This window comes from Alexandromys fortis, unplaced genomic scaffold (genome assembly GCF_014885135.2).
Source record: "Alexandromys fortis isolate MF-2015 unplaced genomic scaffold, M_Fortis_MF-2015_v1.1 scaffold_154, whole genome shotgun sequence".
In the NCBI taxonomy this organism is placed as follows: Eukaryota; Metazoa; Chordata; class Mammalia; order Rodentia; family Cricetidae; genus Alexandromys; species Alexandromys fortis.
In genome coordinates, this window is record NW_026068040.1 from 2,441,158 (window position 1) to 2,454,692 (window position 13,535).

General features: G+C 44.2%; 1 protein-coding gene across 4 annotated transcripts in view; it reads left to right on the forward strand.

Annotated features, from left to right (window-relative positions):
- Positions 1-13,535, forward strand: part of Grip1 (glutamate receptor interacting protein 1) — a 632,754-nt gene that overhangs the window by 584,502 nt on the left and 34,717 nt on the right. For 3 of the 4 annotated variants that reach the window (XM_050165496.1, XM_050165497.1, XM_050165499.1), the window contains exons 20-23: positions 6,932-7,088; positions 8,591-8,702; positions 8,836-8,880; positions 13,178-13,411. In XM_050165496.1, the coding sequence (XP_050021453.1) occupies positions 6,932-7,088; positions 8,591-8,702; positions 8,836-8,880; positions 13,178-13,411 (548 nt within the window). The remainder of the gene's footprint in view (positions 1-6,931; positions 7,089-8,590; positions 8,703-8,835; positions 8,881-13,177; positions 13,412-13,535) is intronic. The other variant, XM_050165498.1, reaches the window with a different exon arrangement.

Genomic DNA, 13,535 nt, shown 5'->3' on the forward strand with positions numbered 1-13,535 from the left:
TGTCAAGTCATAAATAGGTGGGAAAAATTGAAATGGTACATTTTTTTGCTATACATAATCACAATATTGGAATTTGGTGGAGAAAATATGTCAAACATCTCAAGTAAAGTTAAGATCAATGTGTGTGTGTGTGTGTGTGTGTGTGTGTGTGTGTGTGTGTGTGTGTAATGAGTAGGAGAACAGAGGTGTCCCATCTCTCTGGAGAGTGACAAGCAGTCATGAACCTCCTGATGTAAGTGCTAGGAACCAAACTCTGGTCTTCTGGCCATCTCTCCAGCCCCATCACAAATAAATTTAACTCTTCTTTTATCTGGCAATTCTTCTGAGTCATAATACCTTGTGACTAGTTAGCCTTGTCACCCAATGGCACATTTGCAGGGCCTGAAAATTCCTGGGACATAAGAAGATGCCAGATAAAAGACCCTAGTCAAGTTTTATCACAGTAAATGGAGTTTGTTTATTAGTGGGTATGTTGATTTACTCCTTACTATTGTGGAAACATTTTTACATAGTTTTTTTGTGAGAAAAATTGATATTGATACCAATGAGTTCTGCCCTATAAGGTGATACATATAAACTCAGTTATTTCAGCCTTTTGCACCCAAGCGCCAGGACCATGACTGGCATATGAAATACGTGGTCTCTCCTTCCTTGGTAAAAAGATGAAAGACTACTACTTTATGAAACGTTTTAAAAATTTGAATGGTAGTCATAATATCACATTTGACACTGATACATTAGAATCTTTATAAAGCTAGAGAAGTTAAGAGGGAAGTGGAGATCGTGATGATGGGCGGAGTTAAGATCATTTGAGAATGTAGCAATGCCTTGTATCAGTCGAATGCCTGCATTCGCTAACCATGTTCACATGACGGCTCGCAGGCAGTCCCCATAAGGAAATGGTAAGTTGAAGGTCACTGTCGGTCATGGGTTCCGGTGTAAGTCCTGCTAGTCTGATATCCGGCGTGGTCCAGCACTGCTGACGGGGCATGCCGTGTGTCCTGGAGCACCGAGCTGACAAGCTCTCTCTGCTCTCCCTCTCTCCAGCAGCTCTGACAGCTCAGAAGTCCTGACTGTGTAGAGCTGAAATCTGCTCTGCCCTTGGTTTCTGTCAATTCTTCCTAGTCACACCCTCAAGGTGATTCAGAACCGACCCCAGCCCCTTCCTCTTGGCAGCTCTTTCAGTTGCTGGATGATGTTATCACTTCTTCCAAGTCTTTCCTTCTTCAAAGAAAATAGCCCAGTGTCTTTAATGGCTCCCCTACATAACCTATTTTTGAGCCTCTTTTTTTGGCTCATAGCCTCTCTTCTCACTATCCTCAACTTTAACTCTATGCTTACTCAAGCATAGCACTCAAAAACCAGTCCTTGTACAAGTGGCAGCTCAGAGCACAGCAAGCCTACCCTGTCCTCATGAACAGCAGAGCCTACCAGGCCCACCCGCCGCAGCATGGGGGTTGGGACTGCTCGTTATAGCCATTCAGTTTGAGAGTCTGGGTTTCTTAAGGCATCATGTGAAAACCAGGTGGATTTAGCTTTTAACTGGTTTTTTGTATGATTTTTTGTTTGGTTTGGTTGGGGTTTTTTGTTTGTTTGTTTGGTTGGTTGGTTTTGTTTTTTTGAGACAGGGTTTCTCTACAATAGCCCTGGCTGTCTAAGAACTTGTTTTTATAGAACAGGCTGGTTGTGAGCTTGCAGAGATCCACCTGCCTCTGCCTCCCAAGTACAGTGATTAAAGGCATGCACCACCACTGTCCAGCTAGCTTTTGATTGTTTATAATTGACTTTTTATAAGCAAAGCATAATATGTACTTATTTTTCTCTTACTCATTAGCGTGCTCTGAGCTAGTCTTTCTACTTGTCTCTCTAGCCCTGCGGTTCTCAGCCTGTGGGTCCTGACCCCTTCGCGGGGAGGTCTCATATCAGATATCCTGCATAACATTTATGTTACGATTCATAACAGTAGCAAAATTACAGTTATGAAGTAGCAACAAGATAATGTTATGAAGAACTATGTTAAAGGGTCGCAGCATTGGGAGGTTGAGAGCCACTGCACTCAGCAGATTCCATTCTGACCCAGAAAGACCTCACACATTCTCTGTCTCCTTTAACCTGTAGCTGTCCCAGGTTTGCTGAACCCACATGATGCAAAGCAATGGGCGGCTTGAGTCAACACGTTCTTCATCCTCTGCCACTCCACAAAAGTGTCCCGCTTCCTCATTCAACAGCTTAAATGATTCAACACTAGAAGCCCCAGGAGTACACAAGTAAACAGACCACTACCAACAACCACAGGACGGAATGATGAAAATGATGGGGGAGACGCAAGGGCTGTATAGTAAAGGGGCTGCAGTGGGACCCTCTTGATGTTGCTGAGTGCTTCCAGGATACGAGCTTCTCCCAGCCATCTGTGGGGTGACTTCTCCTCTCCCCTTCTCTGATGCCCCAAGCCAGTCTCCTTCATCGGGATCTGGGTCTTTGGGCCCTCAGGGTCTCAATTATTCCTTCTCCTAACTGAGACTTCTCTCAGCCCATACCACTGCACACACCACCATTGCCACACATACCACTGCACACACACACATATTGCACACACCAACATACACACACAACACAACACACACCACACACACACACCGCCACATACACCTACACGCACCATACATACCACACACACTACACACACACCGCATAACACACACCACACATACATACCATACACACCGCATAAACACACCACACACGCATAACACACACCACACATACATACCATACACACCACATAAACACACCACACACGCATAACACACACCACACATACACGCCACACACACCACCACACACATACACACACACCACCACACACACAAACCACACATGCATAACACACACACCATACACACACACACCACACACATAACACACACCACTACACACACCGCACACACAAATAACGCACACACCACTATACACACACCACAAACACACCACATACACACCACAGACACATACCATCACACACACCACACACATACACCAACACACACACACACCTACACATCACACATACCACACACACCTACACACCACACATACCACACACAGAGTCAAAAGAACTTTCCTTCATCTGCCATTTTTCAAGCAGTGTTCATCCAGACACGTGAAATATTCATTGGCAAGAACAATTACAAATAGCCGCTCAAGCATATGATTTGATTTTCTTGTTCTTAACAAAACTGGGTCTTTGAAAACGAAATCTGGCCAAGATTGTCTGGCTTGCCTTCTTCTGCTAAAATTGGTTTCCAAAACTAGAAGGAACAACAAGACTTACAGCCCCCAAATTATAGACTCAGGGAGTAAATTCCCCAAGAGCATTTCAAACTTTCTGTGTAGGAGCCAGCGTCGTTTAGTTTCCTTTTCCCCGTGAAGAGCTGCTGGGAACTGAAGGGCATGGATGGGAAACACTCAGAAAAACCACTGTGACTGAGTTGGCGTGTCGGGACTTTACAAATATCTCAGATTTATTATCCCTAAAAATGCAAACCACCACGCCAATGCGATTTAGAAGCACCTACATTTGTGAAGCTTTCTCTTCCATTCTGCAAATAAATAAAATGAAACTTGGTGCTCAGCAGAAAGAACCAAAACTGCATTTTAAACCCTCATTACGACGCAAAGTATAAACCTCACTATTAAAACCAAGATGCAGACAAAATAAAGAGAGAGGGATAAAGGTTTCCAGTTCTGAAGGCAGTGATTACTTACAGCATAGATTTTTACAATTTATTTGATCAAAGTTTCACTTAAAATGCCATTTACAGAAGCTGGGCGATGCTTTGGCAGCTGAAGTGTCTTCCACATAGGGAACTGAGTTGGGCTCTCCAGACCTACATCAAAACAAACAAAGCAATCAGGGACATCCTCGCACTGGAGAGGAAGGGAAGGCAGGGGTTCTAAGGCTTCCGATCCAGCCAGATGCCAGCCAGCAAGCTCCAGGTTTGGTGAGAAATCGTGCCTTAAAAGACAGAGGTGGAGAGCCTTTGGGGAAGATATCAAACATAACTTTCTGGCATGCACAAAAGTGCACATGCATGTGCATTCTCACACACACACTCAACCAATACACAAACACACTCATGCAAATGTAGTTTCCCACATCCTAAATGCATTTTAATTGCATTTACTGGCCAGTACTGCCATTCAATAAAAACAATATTTAATTATCTTTTACAGTTTACTTTTCGTTTGCAACAGCTACAGTTTGTTCCCGGGGTAGAGGATCATTCCTCGGGATTTGTTACCTTCCCACATCTGAGAAGCAGCTGGCCGTCACTCACCTAATTCCCCCACTTTAAGTCATAGTATTGATATCCTCCTAAGGCAGTTAGGGGTTGCATTCAGCGACTTATACGTGAGAACCAACATGTCTGCATCTCACCAAGGTGCAGATTTATTGTCTCACAGTGAAACCCAGAGCCTGGCGAAGGCAAGCAGTGCCTTAACGGCATCAGGGCCCACGCATCTTACTGCTTCTACCGATTAGCATCTCTGGTGTCACCCATCACTGCTGCCTTTGTTACATACAGAGCCTCCATCAAGTCTGGAGCACCACGCCTACGTTCTCACTTAACTCTTTCTTTGAGTGTCTAATCTCATAGTCCTGTCAGTGTTGTTTAGAAAAGCCAAATATAGTAATAGTCACAGACTCTCTTTTTTAAAAAGGCTCAAATACCCCAAATACCCTCTAACTGGTTCTCTGATGTCACAAACTAAAGCCAAAGGCCTTGAATTTCCAATATAGAATACTTTGCAACTGGGCCTCTCTAGGGTGCACTTTCCTCCGTTACATCCAAAATTCTTCATTATTCTCTAAGTAAAATTTGGTCCCTAGTATAATAAATATATTGAAAACTATTAGTGTTTGCATATGTTAATCCATCCTGTTCTTTATCAACCCAAAAAGTGTTGTGAAGTAAATGTTGGAGTTAGCTCTAAAGTGTGTGTGTGTGTGTGTGTGTGTGTGTGTGTGTACGGGCATGCTCCTGCAAAGGTAAGTGCACATGCTAAAGAAGCTAAGCCTATCCTGTAGCCAGAACCAGGGTACTTTTTCCAAGTCCTAACAGTGACATGATTTCATTTTAAAGACGTAGGCATATTAAAACTGATTTATATAAAAAAAACTTTGTGGTGCTTTGGGTTCTATGCTCCTAAATACTTAGCGCTCTTATGGGTCATTTCCTGGTTCAAATAGTTACCAGTGCTCCAGCTGTTTGGCTTGCATTTCCAACATCTGGAACAAAAGTTGTAAGGATTCTTCGGAGAAGTCTCCTGGCCATGGGAATGGCCAGGGCATCTCACAGACTATATCTAGCTTACCACCCAGGCCAGTGGCAGCGGGAGAGGATGAACAGAGACAGCAATGGGCCAAGAGATTGTCCCTCCTGGCTAATCAGATGACTTACCTTCCCCCTGAAGGGAGGAACACATGTAGATAGTAAGAGAAACCAGAGGGGCTGGAGAGATGGCTCAGAGGTTAAGAGCATTGCATGCTCTTCCAAAGGTCCTGAGTTCAATTCCCAGCAACCACATGATGGCTCACACCATAATCTATAATGAGATCACTATATACATAATAAATAAATTTTTTAAAAAAAGAGAGAGAGAGACCACAGTATATTCTTAGGTGGGGAGAATGTATTGATGGCTTTCAGGGTAAGAGCAGCCCTTACTATGACTGTGTCTTCACCGTTACTCTTTCCAGCTTGGTCAACTCCAGCTTCCCAGCCCCTAGACCTAACCAGTACTGGCATGCTAACTTCGCGCTCTCATTTGGCCATCTTTTGACCCCTTTTGTGACCCAAGTTCTAACCACTAAAAATAGTGAAAATAGGGGTTGAGGGCTGTTTGTTACGTTGAATTCCTTAAATAAAGTAAGACACACATCTGCCAAGCCATATGTGTGTTTACACAACCTGAGAAAATGGACTAAGAAATGTGTGATAATTACCATACAGGCTGTGGAGTCAGCCCTATGCATATGCCCTTCCTTTCTCAGGTGAACCCCAACAAGTATGCCAAAAAGCTATATACTCCACCACATATGTGAAGATGCCCTCTAAATGCTTTCCTCAACAGGACTGCAAAGGATGTCATTTTTCTTATTATAAATACCCTTTAAGTCTATTACTGTCGAAATCTCGGTGTTATAGACATAGCTGAAATTCAAGGGGAATGAATATTGCATAACCTAATTGTTCCCTAATCCCCCATCAAGCTCATCAGACTTAACCCCTCCCCCAACCAGGAAGCACAATCTTTGTTTTGCTATTTAAGCTTCCTCTCCCTGATATCGTCCTTCCTTCTGACTTTCAGAAAGAGGCAAACGGCAGGGCAATATGGAGTGATAAATGCCTCCCCCTGAGTGTGCCTGGTTCAACTATGACCCAGCCTCTGGGTGCCCTTTCCTCACCTGGATTTGGCGGCTTGCGCCATGCTCCTGAGACTCCAGGTCACGCACCCTCAAGAGTTTAAATTAAGTGAGAAATGAGTCTTGTCACTGACACATGGTGGGACGGCTGTGAACAGAGAAGTGAGAAACAAGAACGTGTTGGTCCAGAGCTCTGAGCTGGGTCAGCCAAGGCAGAGTGGGAAGATGGAGGTGTGCATATGGCCCTGGAGGACCTGAAAACTGGTTCCCCTGAAGCTGTGACTTGAAGCCCCCGAAGGCGTAGATACTACAAAGCCTTCAACTTCATCTTTTAATTGCAAATATTCATATTACCATAGCTGTGTGAAGAAAGCCCTCAGAGCACTGAGGCAGGATGCTGTTCCTGCTGGCACTTACTATCCCACCCTCTTCTGGCCAATGATGTCATAGCTCAACAGATGTGACAGTCCTCAGGCCGGCTCGTAAGCCTTGCTTCTGTTTCAGGTACCACTTTTCAGACTTCAGGATACAATTTCAACACCTATGATTGGAGGAGTCCAAAACAAAGAGGCAGTCTGTCCCCGGTCCCCAAGCCTCGAAGCCAGACTTACCCAGATGTGGGGCTGAGTAGCGAAGACTGGGATCGGTCCACGGCCAGCGGGTAAGGTTGCCCCCTCCACCTACACTGCGGCGCTGTCCGAGGTGACTTCCCGATTTCAGTGGGAGGAGCTGCGCCTCTGCACCCAGTGGACCTTGTGAAGCCACCACTTTAACCATCCACATCAGCCACTTAGGTCTCTAGAACGTGTGCCCGCTGAGGGATAGCCGAGTAGCGCCAGGCAACAGTGCAGTTTCCCAGAGTAGCCGTGGGGGACGCCAGCTTCTAGGAGCCGTGTACTTTCCGTGGCAAACAGCTCCTTTCCCTTCTCCCACAGGCAGTTTCACAGCCACGTGTAAGAAACACTTGCTTTGAGACAGAGTCCCACATGGAGCCCCAGGCTCACCTGAAACTCCCCTTTGCCACAGACTCCCATCGGTGTGGTGTCTGCTACCAGTCCCAGACAAAAGAACCATAGAGGGGTGTGTGTGTGTGTGTGTGTTTACACTCACACATGTGCCTGTTGCAACCACAGGAACCCATTTACTCAGAGCTCACTACTTAGATTAGACTGACTGCCAGCAGCCCCCGGGATCCACCGGTCTCTGCCTCCCAGGGCTGGGATTGCTAGCGTGTGCTTCCACAGATTATTATTAGCCTCGGGTGCTCAGACTTCCAGGGCAAGCACTTGACTGATTAAGCCATTCCCTCAACCCAAGTTCTGTCCTTGCTTAATGAAGAAGTGTATCTAGGCTAGAGAGATGGCTCAGAGGTTAAGAGCACTGGCTGCTCTTCCAGAGGTCCTGAGTTCAATTCCCAGCAGCCACTTGGTGGCTCACAGCCATCTATATTGAGATCTGATGCCTTCTTCTGGCCTACAGGCATACGTGCAGATAGAACACTATATACATAATAAATATTTTTTAAAAAGAAGTATATCTTAGGGTTGGTTCCTTATCAAAATAGTTTTAAGAAAGCATAAAAAGTGAAGGCATCAATTTGTTTATAATGATTTTATAAATTCTTAGGCGTGATTAGTTCTCCCCTATAGATGGAAATATATTCCCATGGTGCCATCTGTCACAGCCCAGCCACACTGATGCAGCATGAGTACTCTGAAAGCCAGCAGTAGTGACAAAGGCTATTTAATTCTGCATGTTAATTCATATGTTAATTCACACTAACATATCAGAGATGCCTTTACATGGAGGCCACAATCCAAAGTGGATCCTTTCTTCCCTCTTTTTGTGGAAAATGAGAAGAAATATTTGATGTACAGAAGTGTATGTTCATTCATGTGTGTGTGCAAGTTTGTATGCATGTGTGCACTCTGTGTATGTGTGTGTGTGTGCGTACAAGTTTGCATGTGTACACTCTGTGTGTGTACAAGTTTGTATGCATGTGTGCACTCTGTGTGTATGTGTGTGTATGAGTACAAGTTTGTATGCATGTGTACACTCTGTGTGTGTGTGCATGCCTGCACACACACGTGTGTGTGTGCGCATCCGCACCCACACACAACCACACGCATTTTCCTTAATCCAGAATGTGTTTCTTACTGGCAGCTTCGCAGGGGCCTCAGACAGTGCAGAGGCTGAACAAGAGGAAAACTTCTGGTCTCAAGCACTGGAGGACCTGGAGACCTGTGGCCAATCGGGGATCCTGAGAGAACTTGAGGTAGCCTTGGTCCCGCTGCTTAATCTTACTTCTACATTCATTTTTGGTTTTTTGTTTTGTTTTGGTTTTTTTGGTCCTTTTATGTTTGCATTGATCACAGCAGTTCATTTAAAAGCTTTAACCCTTTCCACAGGAGAAAGCTGACAGGCGTGTGTCATTGAGAAACATGACTCTCTTGGTAGCTACCCTTTCTGTTTATACTTTTGCTTGTGAAGCTGCCTCCCCTGCCCTTGCCTTCCAGACAGCAGTTTGATTTTATACAATGCAGTTCTTACTGACTTGTGGCTTCCGCCATTGCTCCCCTGCTAATCCTGACTGTCCCTGTGTCCCCCCAAATCGCTAAGGAGCCAACCCAGACTACCAACACTGGTGCATTTCTCTCTAGCTGCTTCCGAAAGGTTTCTTTGGCATGTTTTCATCTGTACCTGGTATAGAAATTAATTTGACCGTCAAGAGGAACATAAGAGGAAACACAGTTATATTTGGTTTTCCCCTTAAGTTGATAGTCATGTGGCTGTTTAAAAAGACCGGTCTATGTGATAAGCAGGGGAAAGATTAGTCCCTGCTTTGCTGACCATTGGAAATCTTAATTCTGTATCAGCTTCGCCCGAATCTGAGGAGGAACAGGTTGGATTGTAACAGCTGAACTCTGGGCAATTTCTTAAAGCCCTGAATCTGCTGACAGTATTCAGACTTAGTCTGGGAAGGCCTGGAATGTTTCCTTTTATGTTCTTTTAAAGTTTCTAAGCTGTAGAATGTAAAGTGGTGGAAGTCTCATTTTTGTTTGATGTCATATGAGGTCCCCAAGTCACTCTAAGGAATGCGAATGGCACAGCCGGGCGGAACTCTTGCAATTCTAAACTGGTTATTCATCTCTATATTATTTTGCTTCTCAATTGCATGTGTGGATACTTTATGTGATTCTAATGTTTGCGAATCTGCAAAGCGAACTCTAAAGGAGAGTGGTAGTTTGGATTTATAGACACCATAGATGACGTGGCATGAATTTTGGCTTCAGAGCACAGTTAAAGGACCTGGGCATGGATAGACTTATAAAATTTAAAGTAATTTGTGAGACATTGATTCCAGTTTGCTAAAAGAGCACAATTCTTAAATGCCAGCTGGTTTATTTAAGCTCTTACCACCCCGTGAAGTAGAATGGGCGTGTGGCACAGGCTGAATAAGGAACACAATTGGTAGTTCTTGAGCCAATGCCCTCACCTGACTTACTTTGGCTCCCCTTCCTTTCCCATTTTGATACCTTTCTCCTGTGGAACTCACTCTTCTTGCTGCTTCATTGTGCACATTGAAGGTCCTATAAAAGGTAACTCCATGAGCCTGGGCCATTACCTGGACTCTGAGTTAGCTCATGAAAACCACGGGCCACGGAAGTGTGCTACAATGGCCTGCAGGTGGAAGTGTGTTACAATAGCCTGCAGGTTCCTCCTTCACAGCCTTGCATCATGGTGTGGGCCTGGGAATTACAGGTGCAGAGAGGAAAGGGGCTGAGCTTTAAGCCAGAGAGAAGCTACATTTTCAGCTGGGAAGAATGCACACCAGGTGCATATATTAGAGTCATATTTATACTAGTATCACAAAAATTTTAAACATCGTTTACATAAATTATGTTCTCTTGATTGAGACAGCTCTTACATTTTTTTATTGAAGCTAGAGTCCTGTCGATGAAATTTACCTTCAACAGCAAAAGCAAACTACGGAGTTTATAAATATAGATTAGCTAAACTGATTGTGATTAAAATGAGAATTTATTAATTATTTTCATTATTACTAGCAATAATTTAGGTTTAACTTTAGCACTGAAAAATATTCAGCCTTCCCTGAAGCTTAAAAACTCAAATTAAGGCTTTGAGCAATTTTAAACCTCTCTTACCAGCTTTTGCTTGTGTAAAACAAAGGCGGTGGTGTTGCACACCTCTGATTGCAACTTGGGAGGCAGAGGCAGGTGGATCTCTGTGATTTCGAAACCAGCCTGGTCTACAGAGTGAGTTCCAGTACAGCCAGGGCTACACAGAGAAACCCTGTCTTAAAAAATTAAAATAAAATAGAAATTATAGTGATCTAATATTTGACATAATGTTAATAAAGAACCTAATGTTTAATGAGTGCAATAAAACTCAAGTACTGAGTTTGCTATTTCTTAATGAATGCTATTTTAACTATTTTAACAGACAAACGTCTAATCAGATGTCTGAACCTAAATTGTATTTGTACTTTAGCTTTTATAATCATTTTAGATGCTGTTAATTCCCTTGCGCTCATGGTTTGAAAACTTGAACAAGGAGGTGTTCTTACCTTTCCTCTTGGCCACGGGACCCTAGTAAAACCCATAGGCAATGTCTCCTCCAGCAGCTTAGACTCATCAAAGCCAGAATGTCAGCCCTCAGCCTCAGTCATGGATTTATTTCCCACATGCTTCCTGTGGGTCTCACAAAAAATGAGAAGAAAAAATAGATATAAATAAAGCAGATAAAGGTTCTAAGTAGGAAAGAACAATGAAAGATGGTCACCACTGCAGAAAAAAAAAATCATCGGGTCCTGTCAGATGCCACAGACTAAAGACAGAAGTGGTGTATGTAAGCGCCATCAAATGAAAGGCCTCCCATGACACCAACATAGCTGGCCATAGAGAGGTGTCAATCAACCTCAAAAAGATATTTATCAGAAATATGCAATACTATAGATGCCTACATTTGCTTAAATATTAGAGACATTTTTTTTTTACCTACAGAGGAGCAGTTTATGTGACCGGGAAAGGCAGAGAGCCAGTTAGGCAAGGAGCAAGATTGCAACCGACAGCTGGGGTTCCCATTACCAGACTCACAACAAGATCCAGAACCCATATGTCCAGCTTCTTCCTCCCACCGTGAAGGAATGAGACGCACAGCCTATAAACCCTCCCTGTGCTGGTACTGAATATCAAGTGATACTGTAGGGGGCGCTCAGTCATCGGCAAGGATTTCCCTACAGCTAGAGCGTCCATTCTCCAAAGCATCTATGGCATGCGTGGTCTAGGCAGCACGTGTTTGTCGGGTTTGTTTCTTTTCCGTGCAGTTTAGATCTGTGTATATTTGCGCCAGTACTTGACGGTGGTGCTTCCTTAGTGGCACACATATAAACATGGACAGAGAGATATAAACTCTTACTCTCGATGACAAATAAAGATGCCGCTCCCTCTGCAGTGTTCCCTGTATGGCATAGCTACAGGTTCATCCTTGGTTCAGTCCCAGCTTAGGTGACCTTGGGCAAGTAAACTTCTTTATGCTTCAGTCTCCTATAAACCGGGATGAGTCAAGTGCCTCCCGGACAGACTTCTGAGGCTTAAATTAATGAATCCATCCCACAGAGTTCAACAGATCAGGCTTTGTTGCTTCCGGCTTTTTCATTAATGTAAACAAGCCACATATTATTTATTCACATGGGCATGGACATAATTTCTGTTTCTATAATTTCAGGCACATTTACCAGTACATACATTTGTATACAAGCTTCGTATAAAGTATAGAGAGATGGCCACAGTCCTGGCTTTAGAGTGCTGGCACTGCCCAGCATGAGAAATGCCATTCCCATCATGATACTGCTTGCAAACCCTCTTTTGTTCCAGTTCTGAAATTCAGGGATGCAATCTCTCCATTGCTTATGTATTATTCAGGGAATATATTTGAAGCAGAGCAAACTTCGCTTTCATTGGTAAAATCCAATCCAAATCTCAGAGTTGAGCAATGATTGAATTGAGCAAATGGTTGAATCCTATATAAAAGGGTAATTTTTTAAAGCCTCTCTGAGAATATTACACAGAGATCATTTCTAAGAAACACTATCTGTGCCATGATATGTAGAAGCTAAATGCTGATGGATATTAAAAGATGCATTTGTAAGTTCTGAGGCAGGTCACTGGGCCAGAGGAACGATGGTCTTAACGGTATCAGGCTGGAAGTGCTAGGAGACCCTTTGCCTCTGCATCAGTCAGTCATCCCGTTCCAGCCTGTGGTTCGCTTCTGTTGGAGCCAGAGGCAGCATTACAGACAGCAACAGCCTGGTCTTCACTGTGAAGCTCTCCGGCGAGCTCTCTAAGACACACTGAAGATGGCTTAATGAATCCCAGCTCTTACAGTCAGCTTGGTGCGAAGTTGGTGCTTAAAATGAAAGTGCAGTGTGCAGTAAGCTAGAGTTGGGGCTTTTCAGTTTGCCTCAGCATTGCTAGGGGTGGTATTTGATTAAATAAACTCAAGGGCTTAAGTACTTCCATTGGATTCAAGATGTGCGTTCTAAATGTCATTGCAAAGCATGTTCCAGATTTTCATAGTTCAGCTAGTGCGTCCATTCTCCAGCCTTTGGTTATGCCCTGAAGACACCATATTTTGACTGGGCAGAGGGAGAATTGTGCTAAACGTTGAGCAAGCAAACCCTTTCCTTTTCTGTGGTTTAATTGTCTCTGAAAATTGTCAATGCCACAGGCAACAATCATGTCGGGGAGCACCATGAGTTTGAATCATGAGGCTCCAACGGCCCGCACTCAGCTGGGGCGGCAGGCCAGCTTCCAGGAACGGAGCAGCTCACGGCCACACTACAGCCAAACGACTCGCAGCAACACTCTGCCTTCAGATGTGGGCAGGAAGTCAGTAACCCTGAGGAAAATGAAGCAAGAAATTAAGGAGATCATGTCCCCAACTCCTGTGGAGCTTCACAAGGTCAGTAGACTCTCTCCTCCTTCTTCCCTGATGTCGCCAGCCATTCTGCAGGGCACTGTTGCTTTGATGCAAGCTCAGCCGTGAACTTCTGTGGGCTCAGCCAAAGAGAGACCACAGAGTTGAA